Source organism: Synchiropus splendidus, chromosome 2 (assembly GCF_027744825.2).
Source record: "Synchiropus splendidus isolate RoL2022-P1 chromosome 2, RoL_Sspl_1.0, whole genome shotgun sequence".
NCBI lineage: Eukaryota > Metazoa > Chordata > Actinopteri > Syngnathiformes > Callionymidae > Synchiropus > Synchiropus splendidus.
The window spans coordinates 36,634,477-36,650,630 of NC_071335.1; the positions used below are offsets into that span (position 1 = coordinate 36,634,477).

At 45.8% G+C, this 16,154-nt stretch overlaps 2 protein-coding genes across 7 annotated transcripts in view; both read left to right on the forward strand.

Moving 5' to 3' along the window:
- The window catches only part of LOC128754437 (ankyrin-2-like), a 73,348-nt gene that overhangs the window by 53,190 nt on the left and 4,004 nt on the right, over positions 1–16,154 (forward strand). The gene's annotated exons all lie outside the window — the stretch shown is intronic.
- On the forward strand, positions 13,553–16,002 carry LOC128754438 (uncharacterized). The gene is made up of 2 exons (XM_053857060.1): positions 13,553–15,501; positions 15,862–16,002. Exons 1-2 carry the CDS (start codon positions 13,957–13,959, stop codon positions 16,000–16,002), a joined length of 1,686 nt encoding a protein of 561 aa, XP_053713035.1. The 5' UTR covers positions 13,553–13,956.

The window sequence follows — 16,154 nt, forward strand, 5'->3', positions numbered from 1 at the left end:
AATGTTGGCTGAGGACTCTTTTTGATGAAAACAGGCCCGATTCACCAGATTCCCTTTCATCAGAACATTTGGTTGAGAGCAGTTGCCAACCCAGATCTGAATCTAAACCCTTCTACGTCTCCAAGAACTTCACGTATGCAGATGTCGTCCGTGGACTTATACCACAAAGAGCAAATGAAGATGTGTTTGAAATGAAGTCAGTTGTCACAGATTGTTCAGAGCTTCCTCAACGCTTGACGGACAATGGCCGAACCTCACCCACAGGACAGTTGGAGGCAGAGGTGGGAGCTAGGTCTCCTGATTCAAATACATGTACTGCTCAAAGTGAACATAGAGCTCTGTCTCCTGATTCTCCTGTTCCTCAATTCACTGTCGACCACATTGTTTGTGAGGAAGAATCGACAAGGCCCACATCATTCACACCCCAATCGAGTCTTTCAGATTGGGAAGGAACCGATTTGTATCTTGATACCTTTTTCAATGAGACCGGACCAGAGTTTGCAGAGTGTCTCTCTCTAAAGGTCGAGCTCAGACCAAAGTCTCCTGATTCAGTGGTCTCTGAAGAGGAACTAAGGGCCCTGTCTCCGGATTCTCCAGTTCCTCAGTTCAGAGCAGACCACATCATATGTGAGGTTGAGTCTTCGAGGGCCACATCATTCACACCCCAGTCGAGTCTTTCAGATTGGGAAGGGACCGATTTGCATCTTGACACCTTGTTTGATGAAACCAGACCAGAGTCTCCTCATTCTGTCTTGTCAGACGTGGACCTTGAAGTATTGTTCTGCAGCAGGACCTGGTCACCAGAATCTGTTGCTTCCAATTTTGACTCCTCAATGCTCAAGGAATGGTTAGAAGACTTGAGACCCTCTTCTCCTGAATCCCTGTGTTCAGTGGGTGGCGTCTCTTGTCCAGAGATTCAAAATTTGAAGGCTGGAGAGCAACATTGTGACTATTATTTAAAATACTCTGCACAGAGACCAGAATCCACACTGAGCATGTCAGATGTTGAGGACACAGAATGTTGGCTGAGGACTCTTTTTGATGAAAACAGGCCCGATTCACCAGATTCCCTTTCATCAGAACATTTGGTTGAGAGCAGTTGCCAACCCAGATCTGAATCTAAACCCTTGTACGTCTCCAAGAACTTCACATATGCAGATGTCGTCCGTGGACTTATACCACAAAGAGCAAATGAAGATGTGTTTGAAATGAAGTCAGTTGACACAGATTGTTCAGAGCTTCCCCAACGCTTGACGGACAATGGCCGACCCTCACCCACAGGACAGTTGGAAGCAGAGGTGGGAGCTAGGTCTCCTGATTCAAATACATGTACTGCTCAAAGTGGAAATAGGGCTCTGTCTCCTGATTCTCCTGTTCCTCAATTCACTGTCAACCACATTGTTTGTGAGGAAGAATCGACAAGGCCCACATCATTCACACCCCAATCGAGTATTTCAGATTGGGAAGGAACCGATTTGTATCTTGATACCTTTTTCGGTGATACCGCACCAGAGTTTGCCGAGTGTCTATCTCTAAAGGTCGAGCTCAGACCAAAGTCTCCTGATTCAGTGGTGTCTGAAGAGGAACTGAGGGCCCTGTCTCCGGATTCTCCAGTTCCTCAGTTCAGAGCAGACCACATCATATGTGAGGTTGAGTCTTCGAGGGCCACATCATTCACACCCCATTCGAGTATTTCAGATTGGGAAGGGACCGATTTGTATCTTGATACCTTTTTCGGTGATACCGCACCAGAGTTTCCCGAGTGTCTATCTCTAAAGGTCATGCTCAGACCAAAGTCCCCTGATTCAGTGGTCTCTGAAGAGGAACTGAGGGCCCTGTCTCCGGATTCTCCAGTTCCTCAGTTCAGAGCAGACCACATCATATGTGAGGTTGAGTCTTCGAGGGCCACATCATTCACACCCCAATCTAGTATTTCAGATTGGGAAGGGACCGATTTGCATCTTGACACCTTGTTTGATGAAACCAGACCAGAGTCTCCTCATTCTGTCTTGTCAGACGTGGACCTTGAAGTATTGTTCTGCAGCAGGACCTGGTCACCAGAATCTGTTTCTTCCAATTTTGACTCCTCATTGCTCAAGGAATGGTTAGAAGACTTTAGACCCTCTTCTCCGGAATCCCTGTGTTCAGTGGGTGACGTCTCTTGTCCAGAGATTCAAAATTTGAAGGCTGGAGAGCAACATTGTGACTATTATTTAAAATACTCTGCACAGAGCCCAGAGTCCACACTGAGCATGTCAGATGGTGAGGATACAGAATGTTGGCTGAGGACTCTTTTTGATGAAAACAGGCCCGATTCACCAGATTCCCTTTCATCAGAACATTTGGTTGAGAGCAGTTGCCAACCCAGAACTGAATCTAAACCCTTCTACGTCTCCAAGAACTTCACATATGCAGATGTCGTCCGTGGACTTACACAACCAAAAGCAAATGAAGATGTGTTTGAAATGAAGTCAGTTGACACAGATTGTTCAGAGCTTCCTCAACGCTTGACGGACAGTGGCCGACCCTCACCCACAGGACAGTTGGAAGCAGAGGTGGGAGCTAGGTCTCCTGATTCAAATACATGTACTGCTCAAAGTGAACATAGAGCTCTGTCTCCTGATTCTCCTGTTCCTCAATTCACTGTCGACCACATTGTTTGTGAGGAAGAATCGACAAGGCCCACATCATTCACACCCCAATCGAGTATTTCAGATTGGGAAGGAACCGATTTGTATCTTGATACCTTTTTCGGTGATACCGCACCAGAGTTTACAGAGTGTCTCTCTCTAAAGGTCGAGCTCAGACCAAAGTCCCCTGATTCAGTGGTGTCTGAAGAGGAACTGAGGGCCCTGTCTCCGGATTCTCCACTTCCTCAGTTCAGAGCAGACCACATCATATGTGAGGTTGAGTCTTCGAGAGCCACATCATTCACACCCCAATCGAGTATTTCAGATTGGGAAGGGACCGATTTGCATCTTGACACCTTGTTTGATGAAACCAGACCAGAGTCTCCTCATTCTGTCTTGTCAGACGTGGAGCTTGAAGTATTGTTCTGCAGCAGGCCTTGGTCACCAGAATCTGTTTCTTCCAATTTTGACTCCTCATTGCTCAAGGAATGGTTAGAAGACTTTAGACCCTCTTCTCCTGAATCCCTGTGTTCAGTGGGTGGCGTCTCTTGTCCAGAGGTTCAAAATTTGAAGGCTGGAGAGCAACATTGTGACTATTATTTAAAATACTCTGCACAGAGCCCAGAGTCCACACTGAGCATGTCAGATGGTGAGGATACAGAATGTTGGCTGAGGACTCTTTTTGATGAAAACAGGCCCGATTCACCAGATTCCCTTTCATCAGAACATTTGGTTGAGAGCAGTTGCCAACCCAGATCTGAATCTAAACCCTTGTACGTGTCCAAGGACTTCACATATGCAGATGTCGTCCGTGGACTAACACAACAAAAAGCAAATGAAGATGTGTTTGAAATTAAGTCAGTTGTCACAGATTGTTCAGAGCTTCCCCAACGCTGGACGGACAATGGCCGACCCTCACCCACAGGACAGTTGGAGGCAGAGGTGGGAGCTAGGTCTCCTGATTCGTATCCTTGTACTGCACAAAGTGAACATAGAGCTCTGTCCCCTGATTCTCCTGTTCCTCTATTCACTGTCGACCACATTGTTTGTGAGGAAGAATCGACAAGGCCCACATCATTCACACCCCAATCGAGTCTTTCAGATTGGGAAGGAACCGATTTGTATCTTGATACCTTTTTCAATGACACCGGACCAGAGTTTGCAAAGTGTCTCTCTCTAAAGGTCGAGCTCAGACCAAAGTCTCCTGATTCAGTGGTCTCTGAAGAGGAACTGAGGGCCCTGTCTCCGGATTCTCCAGTTCCTCAGTACAGAGCAGACCACATCATATGTGAGGTTGAGTCATCGAGGGCCACATCATTCACACCCCAATCTAGTATTTCAGATTGGGAAGGGACCGATTTGCATCTTGACACCTTGTTTGATGAAACCAGACCAGAGTCTCCTCATTCTGTCTTGTCAGACGTGGACCTTGAAGTATTGTTCTGCTGCAGGCCTTGGTCACCAGAATCTGTTTCTTCCAATTTTGACTCCTCATTGCTCAAGGAATGGTTAGAAGACTTTAGACCCTCTTCTCCGGAATCCCTGTGTTCAGTGGGTGGCGTCTCTTGTCCAGAGGTTCAAAATTTGAAGGCTGGAGAGCAACATTGTGACTATTATTTAAAATACTCTGCACAGAGACCAGAATCCACACTGAGCATGTCAGATGTTGAGGACACAGAATGTTGGCTGAGGACTCTTTTTGATGAAAACAGGCCCGATTCACCAGATTCCCTTTCATCAGAACATTACGTTGAGAGCAGTTGCCAACCCAGATCTGAATCTAAACCCTTGTACGTGTCCAAGGACTTCACATATGCAGATGTTGTCCGTGGTCATACACAACCAAAAGCAAATGAAGATGTGTTTGAAATGAAGTCAGTTGACACAGATTGTTCAGAGCTTCCCCAACGCTTGACGGACAATGGCCGACCCTCACCCACAGGACAGTTGGAGGCAGAGGTGGGAGCTAGGTCTCCTGATTCGAATACATGTACTGCTCAAAGTGGAAATAGGGCTCTGTCTCCTGATTCTCCTGTTCCTCAATTCACTGTCAACCACATTGTTTGTGAGGAAGAATCGACAAGGCCCACATCATTCACACCCCAATCGAGTATTTCAGATTGGGAAGGAACCGATTTGTATCTTGATACCTTTTTCGATGAAACCGGACCAGAGTTTGCCGAGTGTCTCTCTCTAAAGGTCGAGCTCAGACCAAAGTCCCCTGATTCAGTGGTCTCTGAAGAGGAACTGAGGGCCCTGTCTCCGGATTCTCCAGTTCCTCAGTTCAGAGCAGACCACATCATATGTGAGGTTGTGTCTTCGAGGGCCACATCATTCACACCCCAATCGAGTATTTCAGATTGGGAAGGAACCGATTTGCATCTTGACACCTTGTTTGATGAAACCAGACCAGAGTCTCCTCATTCTGTCTTGTCAGACGTGGAGCTTGAAGTATTGTTCTGCAGCAGGACCTGGTCACCAGAATCTGTTTCTTCCAATTTTGACTCCTCATTGCTCAAGGAATGGTTAGAAGACTTTAGACCCTCTTCTCCGGAATCCCTGTGTTCAGTGGGTGGCGTCTCTTGTCCAGAGATTCAAAATTTGAAGGCTGGAGTTCTACATTGTGACTATTATTTAAAATACTCTGCACAGAGACCAGATTCCACACTGAGCATGTCAGATGTTGAGGATACAGAATGTTGGCTGAGGACTCTTTTTGATGAAAACAGGCCCGATTCACCAGATTCCCTTTCATCAGAACATTTGGTTGAGAGCAGTTGCCAACCCAGATCTGAATCTAAACCCTTCTTCGTCTCCAAGAACTTCACGTATGCAGATGTCGTCCGTGGACTAACACAACAAAAAGCAAATGAAGATGTGTTTGAAATGAAGTCAGTTGACACAGATTGTTCAGAGCTTCCCCAACGCTTGACGGACAATGGCCGACCCTCACCCACAGGACAGTTGGAAGCAGAGGTGGGAGCTAGGTCTCCTGATTCAAATACATGTACTGCTCAAAGTGAACATAGAGCTCTGTCTCCTGATTCTCCTGTTCCTCAATTCACTGTCGACCACATTGTTTGTGAGGAAGAATCGACAAGGCCCATATCATTCACACCCCAATCGAGTATTTCAGATTGGGAAGGAACCGATTTGTATCTTGATACCTTTTTCGGTGATACCGCACCAGAGTTTCCCGAGTGTCTATCTCTAAAGGTGGAGCTCAGACCAAAGTCCCCTGATTCAGTGGTCTCTGAAGAGGAACTGAGGGCCCTGTCTCCGGATTCTCCACTTCCTCAGTTCAGAGCAGACCACATCATATGTGAGGTTGAGTCATCGAGGGCTACATCATTCACACCCCAATCGAGTATTTCAGATTGGGAAGGAACCGATTTGTATCTTGATACCTTTTTCAATGAAACCGCACCAGAGTTTCCCGAGTGTCTCTCTCTAAAGGTCGAGCTCAGACCAAAGTCCCCTGATTCAGTGGTGTCTGAAGAGGAACTGAGGGCCCTGTCTCCGGATTCTCCACTTCCTCAGTTCAGAGCAGACCACATCATATGTGAGGTTGAGTCTTCGAGGGCCACATCATTCACACCCCAATCGAGTATTTCAGATTGGGAAGGGACCGATTTGCATCTTGACACCTTGTTTGATGAAACCAGACCAGAGTCTCCTCATTCTGTCTTGTCAGACGTGGACCTTGAAGTATTGTTCTGCAGCAGGATCTGGTCACCAGAATCTGTTTCTTCCAATTTTGACTCCTCATTGCTCAAGGAATGGTTAGAAGACTTTAGACCCTCTTCTCCTGAATCCCTGTGTTCAGTGGGTGACGTCTCTTGTCCAGAGATTCAAAATTTGAAGGCTGGAGTTCTACATTGTGACTATTATTTAAAATACTCTGCACAGAGACCAGAATCCACACTGAGCATGTCAGATGGTGAGGATACAGAATGTTGGCTGAGGACTCTTTTTGATGAAAACAGGCCCGATTCACCAGATTCCCTTTCATCAGAACATTTGGTTGAGAGCAGTTGCCAACCCAGATCTGAATCTAAACCCTTGTACGTCTCCAAGAACTTCACATATGCAGATGTCGTCCGTGGACTTATACCACAAAGAGCAAATGAAGATGTGTTTGAAATGAAGTCAGTTGACACAGATTGTTCAGAGCTTCCTCAACGCTTGACGGACAATGGCCGAACCTCACCCACAGGACAGTTGGAAGCAGAGGTGGGAGCTAGGTCTCCTGATTCAAATACATGTACTGCTCAAAGTGGAAATAGGGCTCTGTCTCCTGATTCTCCTGTTCCTCAATTCACTGTCGACCACATTGTTTGTGAGGAAGAATCGACAAGGCCCACATCATTCACACCCCAATCGAGTATTTCAGATTGGGAAGGAACCGATTTGTATCTTGATACCTTTTTCAATGAGACCGGACCAGAGTTTGCAGAGTGTCTCTCTCTAAAGGTGGAGCTCAGACCAAAGTCCCCTGATTCAGTGGTCTCTGAAGAGGACCTGAGGGCCCTGTCTCCGGATTCTCCAGTTCCTCAGTTCAGAGCAGACCACATCATATGTGAGGTTGAGTCATCGAGGGCCACATCATTCACACCCCAGTCGAGTCTTTCAGATTGGGAAGGGACCGATTTGCATCTTGACACCTTGTTTGATGAAACCAGACCAGAGTCTCCTCATTCTGTCTTGTCAGACGTGGACCTTGAAGTATTGTTCTGCAGCAGGACCTGGTCACCAGAATCTGTTTCTTCCAATTTTGACTCCTCATTGCTCAAGGAATGGTTAGAAGACTTTAGACCCTCTTCTCCTGAATCCCTGTGTTCAGTGGGTGGCGTCTCTTGTCCAGAGGTTCAAAATTTGAAGGCTGGAGAGCAACATTTTGACTATTATTTAAAATACTCTGCACAGAGACCAGAATCCACACTGAGCATGTCAGATGTTGAGGACACAGAATGTTGGCTGAGTCCTCTTTTTGATGAAAACAGGCCCGATTCTCCAGATTCCCTTTCATCAGAACATTTGGTTGAGAGCAGTTGCCAACCCAGATCTGAATCTAAACCCTTGTACGTCTCCAAGAACTTCACATATGCAGATGTCGTCCGTGGACTTATACCACAAAGAGCAAATGAAGATGTGTTTGAAATGAAGTCAGTTGACACAGATTGTTCAGAGCTTCCTCAACGCTTGACGGACAATGGCCGAACCTCACCCACAGGACAGTTGGAGGCAGAGGTGGGAGCTAGGTCTCCTGATTCAAATACATGTACTGCTCAAAGTGGAAATAGGGCTCTGTCTCCTGATTCTCCTGTTCCTCAATTCACTGTCGACCACATTGTTTGTGAGGAAGAATCGACAAGGCCCACATCATTCACACCCCAATCGAGTCTTTCAGATTGGGAAGGAACCGATTTGTATCTTGATACCTTTTTCAATGAGACCGGACCAGAGTTTGCAGAGTGTCTCTCTCTAAAGGTCGAGCTCAGACCAAAGTCCCCTGATTCAGTGGTCTCTGAAGAGGACCTGAGGGCCCTGTCTCCGGATTCTCCAGTTCCTCAGTTCAGAGCAGACCACATCAAATGTGAGGTTGAGTCATCGAGGGCCACATCATTCACACCCCAGTCGAGTCTTTCAGATTGGGAAGGGACCGATTTGCATCTTGACACCTTGTTTGATCAAACCAGACCAGAGTCTCCTCATTCTGTCTTGTCAGACGTGGACCTTGAAGTATTGTTCTGCAGCAGGACCTGGTCACCAGAATCTGTTTCTTCCAATTTTGACTCCTCATTGCTCAAGGAATGGTTAGAAGACTTTAGACCCTCTTCTCCTGAATCCCTGTGTTCAGTGGGTGGCGTCTCTTGTCCAGAGGTTCAAAATTTGAAGGCTGGAGAGCAACATTGTGACTATTATTTAAAATACTCTGCACAGAGACCAGAATCCACACTGAGCATGTCAGATGTTGAGGACACAGAATGTTGGCTGAGTCCTCTTTTTGATGAAAACAGGCCCGATTCACCAGATTCCCTTTCATCAGAACATTTGGTTGAGAGCAGTTGCCAACCCAGAACTGAATCTAAACCCTTCTACGTCTCCAAGAACTTCACATATGCAGATGTCGTCCGTGGACTTACACAACCAAAAGCAAATGAAGATGTGTTTGAAATGAAGTCAGTTGACACAGATTGTTCAGAGCTTCCTCAACGCTTGACGGACAGTGGCCGACCCTCACCCACAGGACAGTTGGAAGCAGAGGTGGGAGCTAGGTCTCCTGATTCAAATACATGTACTGCTCAAAGTGAACATAGAGCTCTGTCTCCTGATTCTCCTGTTCCTCAATTCACTGTCGACCACATTGTTTGTGAGGAAGAATCGACAAGGCCCACATCATTCACACCCCAATCGAGTATTTCAGATTGGGAAGGAACCGATTTGTATCTTGATACCTTTTTCGGTGATACCGCACCAGAGTTTGCCGAGTGTCTCTCTCTAAAGGTGGAGCTCAGACCAAAGTCTCCTGATTCAGTGGTCTCTGAAGAGGAACTAAGGGCCCTGTCTCCGGATTCTCCAGTTCCTCAGTTCAGAGCAGACCACATCATATGTGAGGTTGAGTCATCGAGGGCTACATCATTCACACCCCAATCGAGTATTTCAGATTGGGAAGGGACCGATTTGCATCTTGACACCTTGTTTGATGAAACCAGACCAGAGTCTCCTCATTCTGTCTTGTCAGACGTGGACCTTGAAGTATTGTTCTGCAGCAGGACCTGGTCACCAGAATCTGTTTCTTCCAATTTTGACTCCTCATTGCTCAAGGAATGGTTAGAAGACTTTAGACCCTCTTCTCCTGAATCCCTGTGTTCAGTGGGTGACGTCTCTTGTCCAGAGATTCAAAATTTGAAGGCTGGAGAGCAACATTGTGACTATTATTTAAAATACTCTGCACAGAGACCAGAATCCACACTGAGCATGTCAGATGGTGAGGATACAGAATGTTGGCTGAGGACTCTTTTTGATGAAAACAGGCCCGATTCCCCAGATTCCCTTTCATCAGAACATTTGGTTGAGAGCAGTTGCCAACCCAGAACTGAATCTAAACCCTTCTACGTCTCCAAGAACTTAACATATGCAGATGTCGTCCGTGGACTTATACCACAAAGAGCAAATGAAGATGTGTTTGAAATGAAGTCAGTTGTCACAGATTGTTCAGAGCTTCCCCAACGCTTGACGCACAATGGCCGACCCTCACCCACAGGACAGTTGGAGGCAGAGGTGGGAGCTAGGTCTCCTGATTCAAATACATGTACTGCTCAAAGTGGAAATAGGGCTCTGTCTCCTGATTCTCCTGTTCCTCAATTCACTGTCGACCACATTGTTTGTGAGGAAGAATCGACAAGGCCCATATCATTCACACCCCAATCGAGTATTTCAGATTGGGAAGGAACCGATTTGTATCTTGATACCTTTTTCAATGAAACCGCACCAGAGTTTGCCGAGTGTCTCTCTCTAAAGGTGGAGCTCAGACCAAAGTCTCCTGATTCAGTGGTCTCTGAAGAGGAACTAAGGGCCCTGTCTCCGGATTCTCCAGTCCCTCAGTTCAGAGCAGACCACATCATATGTGAGGTTGAGTCTTCGAGGGCCACATCATTCACACCCCAATCGAGTATTTCAGATTGGGAAGGGACCGATTTGCATCTTGACACCTTGTTTGATGAAACCAGACCAGAGTCTCCTCATTCTGTCTTGTCAGACGTGGACCTTGAAGTATTGTTCTGCAGCAGGACCTGGTCACCAGAATCTGTTTCTTCCAATTTTGACTCCTCATTGCTCAAGGAATGGTTAGAAGACTTTAGACCCTCTTCTCCTGAATCCCTGTGTTCAGTGGGTGACGTCTCTTGTCCAGAGATTCAAAATTTGAAGGCTGGAGTTCTACATTGTGACTATTATTTAAAATACTCTGCACAGAGACCAGAATCCACACTGAGCATGTCAGATGGTGAGGATACAGAATGTTGGCTGAGGACTCTTTTTGATGAAAACAGGCCCGATTCACCAGATTCCCTTTCATCAGAACATTTGGTTGAGAGCAGTTGCCAACCCAGAACTGAATCTAAACCCTTGTACGTCTCCAAGAACTTCACATATGCAGATGTCGTCCGTGGACTTATACCACAAAGAGCAAATGAAGATGTGTTTGAAATGAAGTCAGTTGACACAGATTGTTCAGAGCTTCCTCAACGCTTGACGGACAATGGCCGAACCTCACCCACAGGACAGTTGGAAGCAGAGGTGGGAGCTAGGTCTCCTGATTCAAATACATGTACTGCTCAAAGTGGAAATAGGGCTCTGTCTCCTGATTCTCCTGTTCCTCAATTCACTGTCGACCACATTGTTTGTGAGGAAGAATCGACAAGGCCCACATCATTCACACCCCAATCGAGTCTTTCAGATTGGGAAGGAACCGATTTGTATCTTGATACCTTTTTCAATGAGACCGGACCAGAGTTTGCAGAGTGTCTCTCTCTAAAGGTCGAGCTCAGACCAAAGTCTCCTGATTCAGTGGTCTCTGAAGAGGACCTGAGGGCCCTGTCTCCGGATTCTCCACTTCCTCAGTTCAGAGCAGACCACATCATATGTGAGGTTGAGTCATCGAGGGCTACATCATTCACACCCCAATCGAGTATTTCAGATTGGGAAGGGACCGATTTGCATCTTGACACCTTGTTTGATGAAACCAGACCAGAGTCTCCTCATTCTGTCTTGTCAGACGTGGAGCTTGAAGTATTGTTCTGCAGCAGGCCTTGGTCACCAGAATCTGTTTCTTCCACTCTTGAAGGAACCGATTGTAGGGCGCTTGAGGATTTCTTAGAAGAATTTCGGCCATCTTCTCCGGAATCCTCATGTTCTTTTGATCCTATTATTAGTCCTGACATTCACCATGGAAACTTATTGAATCGACATTGTGACTACTACTTACAGTACCCTGAACGATCAGAATCATCGTTTTCAACTTCTTCTGATATAGACACCTCTGACTCCTATTACGAGGAGTCCGTTGACTTCATCCGTGAGCATTCACAGAATTCGGAGGTTTTTTTCCGTGATGATGTTTTGTTCTTTCCTTCTTCAGAAATTTTTCTTGATGCTTTCAACAAAACAGAGTCTCTTTCCATTTCAGATTCATATTCGCCCTCAGACCACGAGAGTTTTTCATCATCTATTGACGAGTCCCCAGTTTTGAAAACACACATCACTCAATTAAAACCTGATCACACACCAAGCTGCTTCATCACCAGTATCCTTGATCCATTGTATAAAGGCGCTGAAATCGAAGGTTTCAGGAGTGCTATGGATAATAAATCGCATCCTGCCTCCAGAGAAAAACAAAATGACGTTACTGTCATAAGCTTTGTACAGAGTCAGCTTCAAAACACTTCCCCAAATCCATCAGTGTTTGGGTTGTCAGATAAAAAGATTTTGAGTTCAGTGAATGTGAAGCATCAGTTGCCTGACAATGTTGGCCCTGAACTCTATAACATCCCTTCTCTTGCTGAAGTAAAACCTGATGAACACCATGGGGACTCAGCCTTTCACAGTCATTTAAATTCTCCAATGCATTTATTGGATCAGCACACTGCCTTATCTCTAAAATCACAAAGCGTGAATATATCAGAAGACTCATGTCGTGCACCAGCATGCGTTGTGTTAGCAACAAACAATGATAGCCCAATATCAACTCATAATCACTTTGAGCTCTGTTCAACATTATCAGTGAGTCATGAGACCCAAGCAGAAGAAGGCCATGTACGTGACTTCCAGTCAGTGCTTCATACTCAAGAGCAGAGATCACGAACTGATGAAAAAACTGTGATAAAGTTGGGTTCCAGGAGGCTGATGTCTCACTTGTTTGATCCCGTCTATAAAGGTAAATGTATTCAACATGGGAACAAATCGCCTGTTGATGCAAATCATTAAACTCAAAACAATGACAAATATTGGGAGACCATTTTATACTCAACGTTTTTACCCAGCACGCCACCATAAATGAAACAAAAGCCAATGCATCATATAGGAATTCTTTTTCTTCCCCAACAATTATCAAGCCCCATGTCCGATTGTTTCGATTGGGCATAGAGCTCCATTATGTTTGTAGTCCAACCACGACTGGCATTGGTGGATACTGAGCATTTCTATCAGGAATGCAAAATGAATTTAGCTGTAATCACCTGTTAAGAGATTGTTATTGTAAGAGACGTGAAAGGCAAGTTACTGCCAGGCCATTATGAACTCAAAAAAGCACTCAGAGAGCGCAACGCCCCTTTAAGCAGCTTCATTCCTCCCCCAACACAGTCTTCTCATGTCAAAATATTCTTCAAGATCCTGGATCCAAACGCCAGTCTGGCACAAATACAGTAAATGGTCCTACAGTATCTCCCAAAGCTAAAGAATCCTTTAAAAAATTCTTGGATCCAGGATCACTCCCAAAATTGATTCATTTCTTCCTTGTCCCGTTTCGCACCTGAAAATTCATTCAAATTCCTCCTTCAACTTTTCAAGTCATTTTGAGCAGAGACAGACAGACAAAGCAACACAGTTGGAAACATAACCTCCTTGGCAGAGGTGCATATATATAGTCACGCCGGCCACATATGCTCTACAGACCCTGAGTTAAACTTGCCAAAGCCAGAAGCAAACCTGCAGAATTGTCAGGTTATACCTTTTAAAATACTTCAGTTGAGTCACAAAGCATTAGAAGTACGTGATTTGACTTTTGGCTGGAGATGAACCTTGAACTGACTCAAGAAAGAAGTTGATCAGTGGCACAAAGGATTACGATTCTTTGACATAAGTGGACAATACCAGAGACATGACAAGGAAATCACCAGAATGTGGACAAGATCAAAGTTTTCTTGGTTCCGGTAAGCTGGCTTGCCCAGTGGTCATGCGGTGCTGGTTGTCCTAATAAATACATTTGGTGCTAAACAGTGTTTGTATGTGGAATTATGCGTTCACTAATGTTCCCTGCTGGTTTGACCGCACAGCTTGGCTTAAATGCATTTGAGCAGATCCAAAAACCTGTGGCAGGAAGCTGCCACACTACTTGCTTTGCTTCTGATTTATGATGCCATTCCTGTTTGTCAATAAAGGAAACGGGTCGTTCAGTATGTTAAAAGGTGTTGGCTTTGCATTTACCTTCACTTTAACCTACTGTCATGATCATTGTTTCTGGTTTCCCTAAATATCAGCAAAACCATGAGGTTTCCCTGAATATGACGTTGGTTATAAGTGAATTTCTGCATTGAAAATCTTCTCAATGCGGTGTTGGCATACGCATGCATCACTATGTTTTTGGGTTTTTTTTCAAAATCATGTTTGTTTTTTCACCTCATCTCATCATTTCTTTCAGGATTTCACATCATCTGAGACTAATGTGTCAGATATTAAACAGCCATACTTGTACGATGAGAGCCAGCTGCCTCACTCAGGTGCAGTGTTGACTGAAAGTACCGAATCTCTAGTCGAACTTGAAGGATTGACCGCTGATGTCAACTCCCCCCTGGAAGCAGAAGACCCATTAGAATCCTCTGAACTAGAAGAACATTCCATAATCTCTCCCTTGAATGCGCCTCCAACTGATGTCCCTGGCCAAGATGCCACCGATGAGAAATGTACCTTGTCCTCTGAGTCTTCTCCGACGCCGTCAGTGTCCGGCTCACCACAGCTGGACAAGTTGATCTGTGACCTTGAGGAGATGAAAGGAATGTTGACTTGTTCAGAGGAACCTGAATCCAGAAATGAAGCGACAGCTATTCTCTTCGACAATGATCTGGCTGATTTTGAATGTCTCACTGAGGAGAAATCTCAAAGACCCAGCACACCGTTTTCACTAGAGGAGGAGGAGGAGGAGACAGAGCAAACCACCGCCTCAGCAGCCGATCAAATCGAATATAAAGAACTGCTGGACACTTCTGCTGTTGCAAACGACATCGAATGTCCCCTGATGAGTGGTAGCAGTGAAGGACATGATTTTGGAAGTGACCGATGCGTCCCATCAGTTGAGGAAAGTCCCTCAAAAGAAACATGTCTGCCTGCAATGTTCCATGAGAATCAGCCTGACACTGATGCAACGTCTCTCCCCGAAGAATCAAGTGAAGTGATCAGTCTGAATGACAGTAGAGGCGACATTCAAGAAGATGACTCGACCTCCTCATTCTCTGATTTAGTGGACATCCACAAAGAAGAATCCACAGCCCAAGAGCCAGGTGAAGGTGCCCCTCTGCATGATGAGGCGTCACTGGACATGAACCAGTCCTGGGATTTGCTTCAGGAGACGGCGTCGCCTGCAGAATATTTCACTTTTGAGGAAATAGTCCCAGACATGTCTTTGTTTGACAAGCAGCCTGATTTTGGCCACTTGCATTCTGAGTCAGTGGATTCCGCTGATTATCATGTCACTCCGCTTGAATCCAAAGCGCAGACTTTGTCAGCCTCTGATGATGACTACAGCTCCCCACCTGCACAACAAAACCTTGTTCCACCAGAATATTCCGAGGTCGTGCAAAGCGGTGCGCATAGTTCAGCCGTGGTTGGAAATGACCCAGAGCTTTTCTTTGACTGCACCCATGGAGCGGCAGCGTCCGAAGAGGCAGCTGGAAGTGTGGAGGAATGTCCTAAACAAGGAAAGAGAGCAGCTGTTCTGTCTTCAGGGAGCGATGAAGACTACGAGGATGCTTCTTTCAGCCATGAAGAACATGGCAAACTGAAACAGTGGGATGATTCCGATGAGGAATTCATCATGTGTGAGGCAGCCATCGCTAGGATGGGGGAGTATGAGGATATCGGTGAAGCGCTGGCGAGGGTAAGATGAACTTACCAGGCAACAACTGCAAGTTTTCCCCTGAGCTGAGCTTAACCACACCAGGCTATGTGACTTAAGGAATGATGGCTACCCTTCTGGTTTTACTCATGGAAGCAGAAACTCCGATTTGTTTTGAAAATTCCTAACTCCGCATGTCAACGGCAGTGTCATTATGGATTTAAATTTGCATGGTTGTTTTGCACATTTGTTTTTGTGAGCGCCGAGTCTTCTGGTGCACTTTTCTCTCAAAAGAATTTGTTTGGAAAGTGCACCGTAGCACCCTGGTTTTCCTCCACCTCTTGCTGCTGCGTATGTCGTCCCAATGCTTGGGTCACTGATGGATTTGTGCTACCTGGTCAGGAAGTCAGCGCGGAGCTGGGACCAGTGTCGGAAAGTTCAGATGACGAGTTCTTGACAACCAGAATAGTGCGAAGGAGAGTTGTCATCAAGGTATCTGATTCAAATGGGCATGATAGACGTGAGATTGGAGCACGACTCTAACCATCTGAGATTCTCAGTCGAAACCACAAATACTAACAAGTGACAATAACAATGAATGATGACAAAGGAGGTGGTGATTCTCCGCGAACCTGGCTGGATTTTTATTTCCCCCGCTACTACTCTATGAGGTTGTTGTTTTTTTTTCTCCTGAG